Here is a 6611-nt window from a genome sequence, read left to right on the forward strand (position 1 = left end):
ATTTCCAATCAGACTTGATACTTCTGTTCTCACTAATCCTCATAACACCCCTACAGAATACTGTTACCCCATTTTTAAAAGAGGAAAGGAAATCGTGGTTCAGAGCAGTTCAACGGCTTGCCCAAGGTCATGTTAGTCACATTAAACCCACGCCTTCTGATTCCAATCAAAAGATTTTTCCATTATGCCACACCTGCTCCTCTCTACAAGATTCCAACCTCTAGCCTAGCACACATTTTTATCTGCGTCCCTCTAGAACACCCCACTATTTTCAATGCAGCAAAAACCTGCAGAAACTAGGTCATTTTCAAACACACCCCACAAAATACAAAAGGAGGGTTACGGATAACCAATTCTAGAATACCTTTAATTAGTCCTATCTTAAACTATGAGCCTGAGCCCCAGGAGGACAAGATGCTGCAGTGAATTTACGGAGCTTTAGGCACTGCAGGCTAGGCGGCCAACTCTGCAAGTCATCCTCGGAACCGACTAACGTATTTTACCACAAACGTGGCCAGCACAGCACCAATGTGAGAAGCAGGCAACCCCACAACTAGGCATTTTACAGTTTCTCAGCAAAACGCTTCCCCTACCATTTATTTCCCTTATTCTTATTCCCAAGCACAGGAGCTAGTTTCATTTCTGTGTGATTGGTCTTTAAAGGTCGAATCAACTCTTTTGCTTTTGCAGAGTTATATTTTTAAGTAGTTTCATAAAAGCAGTTGTTATACAAATACGTTTGGAATGTTTGCCGAAAGGAACAACAATTCAAGACAATACCATCTTTCACATGCTATGTTCCTGTGTAATGAAATCTGTATATGAAGGATTAAATCATCTAAATCATTTACAAGTCTAAAGATAAACTAGTTTGTAGGGTAGGAGACAAGGCATTATTACTAAGATAGATTTCAAAACAAAAACCTTGCTTGAGAGTATAAAATTAAATTGAGCCATGTTTCCAAGGACAGAGGTAATTAAGCCAGGAGATTCGGCAGCTGGTGGCGTTGCCGGCTGATAGATTAAGGAGTCTCTACACAGCCTGGGACAGCTGGACAAGATCGCCTCTTACCTGGATGCATCTGCTCCGTGCTGCTCCGCAGTTTGCTGTAGCCATGGCTCAAGGGCACCCTCTGGTAATGAGGCGGGGAAGAAGGAGGGGAGGCGAGGGGTGACATCGTGGGAGACTGTGTTTCCTGCTTCAAAAGAACCAGAGCAGAGTTCAGGGGCAATCACTCGAGAAGCCTGGCGCTCCGAGCTGCAGTTATGAAGTATAATGCAACTCTACTGCTGGCGAGATGGTTGATTTAACAAATGGAGGGAATGTTTTCTCAAAAACACAGTTCAGTTAAAATGCAGTGTCTGAGGATTCACATCTCCCAGAGAACAAAGTCTCGCCAGCGCTTAGTTGTCTAGATTACTAAAACGAGCCTGAAATGCTTTCAGTTATTCTGCTAAAATTTTCCTTTGGAAAATGGAAGACAATGATCACATGAAAGAGCATTCATACTCCCCAGACCGGATCTCTTTGTGGATAAATTCAACTTTCCTTCGTTGATAAAGGCTCCTATTTCCTGGATTTACACTTACCAAGTTTTCTAGCAAATGTGGATATTAAAAATACACATTTAAAATGCTTAATGCTAAATGTTCCTGGAGCTTACTATGCCAAAGTAAAATGCCAGCTTTTTCACACTGGGGGATTACTGAACAGTTCATTATGGGTAAACCACTTCTAAACTCTAAGATGGAGGTTTTAACAAGCGACAGTTCAAACCTCAGTTGAAAGGTGAATTCTATGTAGGGCTCTGGCAAGGTAAACCATGTTACTCTGCTACTGGGTTTCCACCTTTTTTTTTTTTAAAGTATTTATTTATTTGACACAGAGAGAAAGAACACAAGTAGGCAGAGAGGCAGGCAGAGAGAGAGGGGGGAGGCAGGCTCCCCGCTGAGCAGAGAGCCCTACCCGGGCCCTATCCCAGGACCCTGAGACCATGACCTGAGCAGAAAGCAGAAGCTTAACCCACTGAGCCACCCAGGAGCCCCTCTGCCTCTTTTTTTTTTTCCTCTGCCTCTTTTTTTAATACTACCAATAAACTGGTAACTTCGGAGCACCCAAGTAACAAGGAAACAGTACCTCCAATCAACATGCAGACCATATGGGTGCTAAAAAATGCGATCTGAGATACTGATCAGACACTCTTTTTCGAGAAAAGGAAAGTGTGAGTTCACATCAACAGATTGGGTGGGACTACCATAAACCCAACCTGAAGTGAAAGGATGTGTCCTCAACCGCGCAGCCAGGGAATGGGCCTAGAAAGTCCCTGGGGTATCAACCACCCTAGGATAGTGAACCCTCATTCCTTTCCAAACACTAGTAGGAACACGCGCCAGAGCACTGATTGAAGAGATGGTGTGTGTGTGTGTGTGTGTGTGTGTGTGTGTGTATCTCCATCCCTGAAGAATCTGTTTAAAATGTATCAGAATTACAAAAGCAACAGCACATGGAGTTATTTAACAGGACATGCTATATATACCCGTCACTTGACTATAAATATAAAAATTCTGTAGCAACCTCATATATACAGCATTATCATGGTGAGCAATGTAAATTAGTTTTTTGACTTAATATTCATTGCACTTAAAAAATATTTTGATTCGTCCTCCTAAAATATGAATATCTTTGTCTTACAGAAGATACTATATTGAATATAATTTGACTTTTCTGCATGATTCAGTACCTTTATTAGAAGTATGAGCTGTACCTTCATGCCATCAGGGTTTACTAATGCATAAGACTATTTACCTCTTTCTTGATAGGCTCACTCCTCTGAGATTTTATACTTCTATCTCGATCAATCACCACCTGACTATTGCAATTAGTGCTCTAATTTTAAAAGCCCGTCCTCCCTATCCTTGTCCCTAACCTGCTAAATGTGTAATGGCAGCATTTCCCAAGATGGAATTCCAAACATGCTCTGCAAGAGAAGATTTCTTGGTGAGAGAAGTCTAGTAAGCACAAATCTCTAGGTTTCCTTACAGCAGGACTTCTCAGGGCCTTGAATGTGCCAATGTGCACTATGACTCCCAAGACTGAGGATATAGTCTTTCCCCCAAGAAAAGAATATGAAGCAGCATTCTCCAAACATATTTAACCACAGAAATCTTTTCTCCAAACTTTTTGTAAGGAGAGAATCTATTAAAAACTCCTAGGTGGGCACCTGGGTGGCTCAGTGGCTCAGACCGATTCCTTCGGCTTGGGTCATGGTCTCAGGGTCCTGGGATTGAGCCCCACATCAGGCTCTCTGCTCGGCAGAGAGCCTGCCTCTCCCTCTCTCTCTGCCTGCCTCCCTGCCTACTTATAATCTCTCTCTGTCAAATAAATAAATAAAACCTTAAAAAATTAAAAAAAAAAAAAAAACTGGGGATTCCTGGCTGGCTCAATCAGTTGAGCTTGCAACTCTTGATCATGGAGTCCTGAGTTAAAGCCCCAGGTTGGGTGTAGCATTTACTTAAAAACAAACAAACAAAAAATCCTGTAAGTTACGTTTCAAAGAACCCATCTGGAAATGCTGATTAGAGAATCAAGTAAGTGTGTTAAATCAGTAGCCTACTTTGGACACATTCAAGTAGGCTTTTAAGGACCCAAGGGTAGCTATATGTCAGCTGCTTTTTCTTGCTACAAGGAAACTTTACTGGCTCACTTCCAAGTCTATAATTATATCCCAGATGGCGAGGTTTGCTAGAAGCTTGACAGCAGATATGAGGCACTGCTACGTGAGGTTTTATGATCAGAATAAAATGGACACGCCCGATTAGGCTGTTTACCTGCTTATCCTCATCGTCCATTCTCTTGAAGGTGTTTTTTTCAGTGACTGAATACGGAATCTGAGCCTTAGGCCCATGAAGCTCAGCCGGGTTCCCAAATCGTATCTCAGCATCGGTCTTCGACATCATAAAGCGAGGCAGTGGCAGTTCTTTAGGACCAGAACAGAGAAGCTCAAGTGAGACTTTATTTTAAAACTGTGAAAAGCAGGCTCAATGGCCAAAAGATGAATCACTTTTGAGGAAAAATTCCAGAGCACTAAGTATAGATTCAATTTTTATTTGGACACAATGAAAACTCCTATAATAATGTCACGAGAGAAAAATGCTTCAGTTCTACCATGGCATGCTGGCTTCACGTTTTTAAATGCTGTCAAGTCACTGCAGAGGATATTCAGGTTTTGGACTGATCTCCCACCTCAGCCTTTAGTCCAGCACCAGCAAGAAGGCTGTGCTACTGTATAAACACTGTAAGTGGCAAATGAAGGAGGCAAAATCTATACAACACATATTATACGCCAGACACTATATCGAGATCTGCAAATGTTACATCATTTAACCCTCACAACATCTCAGCAAGGTAAGACTACCATCAGCCTTCTTTTACAGATGTGGAAACAGACTCAATGGAGCTAAGTTACACCCCCAAGATCCCACAGCTTGCTGTCTACGGCAGAGCTGTCAGTCCCCAGAACTGCTGCCCTACAGAAAGGCCCCTCATTCCTAGGGCAAACTTACTGGGTAAAACAGTTTTTTAGCCTACATCATTCCTTAAGGAATTTTCACACTTGATCTCCAATTGTCTTTTCAGAAAGGAATAAGGAAAATGGGATCAAGTTAGAGCAATCAATCCAACATTGAGCCAGATTCTACTGTCAAAACCATTAGCCACACTCACAAGGCTACAAAGAGTAGAAATGCAACAGCCTGGAATATTTACTTATCTTTCAAATATCTGATAAAACTATTCTCAAACAGAAATGGTGCTTTGGCACACTTCTAGTTCTCGGCACAGCAAATCACACACAATCACACAACACAAAGAACTCCCAAAATGGGGATAATATTATGGATTATGTTAATGATCTGCATCTGTATCCATTGTTCAGGAGAATACTCATCACCGAGCCTCTGCACTTCCATCAGCGCTCTATTCCAAACACAGCTGCACTTCCACTGATTGATGCTGTGCTAAAGCCAGAAAACATCTTAGCAACAACAACCAAGTATCCCAGCTCCCCAGGCAAAGAAGGCCCCTGGTTCTCGGATATCCACATCATGTTTATTTTTAGTTGCTATGTTCACATTTGATTCAAAGAAGTAGGCAATATGATGATTCCCTGCATGATCCATCAGCCAAAGGCCCAAGAGACATAAATCGAATAAGGAATCTGGAAAATTAAACCAGGACTCTCCTCTAAAGAGAAGATGGCCACCATTTTGAACACAAGAAAGAGAGCAGAAGAAAAGAAAACCCAGATACTGTGTAAATCAAATATAAGCTCATCCTATGGTTATTTTCTCAGAAAGGTATTTGTTTCAGTTCAGTCTGCAAAAGGTATCTAAAAAGCTGGAATGAGATCACATAAAATAATCTGTACCCCGACTGTCCACGAGAGGATGACTCCACTGCCAAACACTACTTGAGGGAGAAGAGAAGTAAATGTTCACATTTGTAAACTCCCTGACCAGTGTTTTACTGGGTGTTCAACACGTAATTTTGGGAACAACAGAATACAAACACGAGAAGATGAATATCAACTATTAATATACTAGAACTCCCAGATATCCGATAGGACACTGTCGCTTCACACAGTCTCTTCCTTCCCTGGCTGTGGCATTTCTCCAGAACTAGTCACCTGGCAAAAAACCTCTCTCCTCCAGATGGCCACCAAACAGCAAAACACCAAATATAAGCTGAATTTCTCTTGTACTTTCTCTGCTTATGTGGTCTTAAACAACTCCCACTTAACAGAATTGTAACCATAAATAATAATAATCCTATCAGTGAAAATGTTCATGAAGGGGCTATCTACCTTGGAGCTTAAACTGCCCCAAGCTTCCACAAAGTGGAAAGTAAAACTCTAATTTGTAAATACTCAGTCTAAATGGTTTTTTGTAGTCATATGGACACCATATTTAATAGTGAAACTTTATTAAAAACTTAATCAATGAAGTATCTGCTATCCAATGATGTACATTAAGTAATCACAAAAGAGTCGTTTGTTAGTTTGTTAGTTATTAGCTGGTTAGAATCTCTTCTCCCAAACTGAATTAAGTTAAGCACAAGGAAATAAAAAGAGTTCAAACTGAAGGTTTATGGGGGCCACAGAGACCATGCATACAGCCATCCAAGGCGGTAATTTGTTTCATAATGTTATCTTAGGTTGTAGTCTTTGAACATAGAAACACTTTGTATATTAAATTATAAATGACTATTTTTCCCTTCCTCAAAGAAAACTATGCTTCTAAACAACTGACCCTCTAAAAAGTAAGGGAAAAATCCTTTCATTTTCCATGTTTGGTGGCAACGTGAATATAAGAAATACTTCCATTTCCTCAATTAGAAAAAATGTAAACATAAAACAGAAATGGAATAACAAACGATAAAAGACAATGGGGAGAGGCGGGGCTGAGCAGAGAGAGCCCACGTTCCATCTAAAATGGCAGCTGATGGGGCGCCTGGGTGGCTCAGTGGGTTAAGCCGCTGCCTTCGGCTCAGGTCATGATCTCAGGGTCCTGGGATCGAGTCCCGCATCGGGCTCTCTGCTCAGCAGGGAGCCTGC

General features: G+C 41.4%; 1 protein-coding gene across 4 annotated transcripts in view; it reads right to left on the reverse strand.

The window, feature by feature from the left end:
• The window catches only part of REPS2 (RALBP1 associated Eps domain containing 2), a 166983-nt gene that overhangs the window by 152276 nt on the left and 8096 nt on the right, over positions 1-6611 (reverse strand). For 2 of the 4 annotated variants that reach the window (XM_059384641.1, XM_059384642.1), the window contains exons 2-3: positions 3829-3977; positions 1073-1196 (exon numbers count right to left, since the gene is read on the reverse strand). In XM_059384641.1, coding sequence (XP_059240624.1) covers positions 1073-1196; positions 3829-3957 — 253 coding nt within the window. In that variant the 5' untranslated portion in view covers positions 3958-3977. Of the gene's footprint in view, positions 1-1072; positions 1200-3828; positions 3978-6611 lie in introns of all 4 variants that reach the window. The other 2 variants (XM_059384640.1, XM_059384639.1) reach the window with 1 other exon arrangement.

Source organism: Mustela nigripes, chromosome X, assembly GCF_022355385.1.
Source record: "Mustela nigripes isolate SB6536 chromosome X, MUSNIG.SB6536, whole genome shotgun sequence".
Lineage (NCBI taxonomy): Eukaryota > Metazoa > Chordata > Mammalia > Carnivora > Mustelidae > Mustela > Mustela nigripes.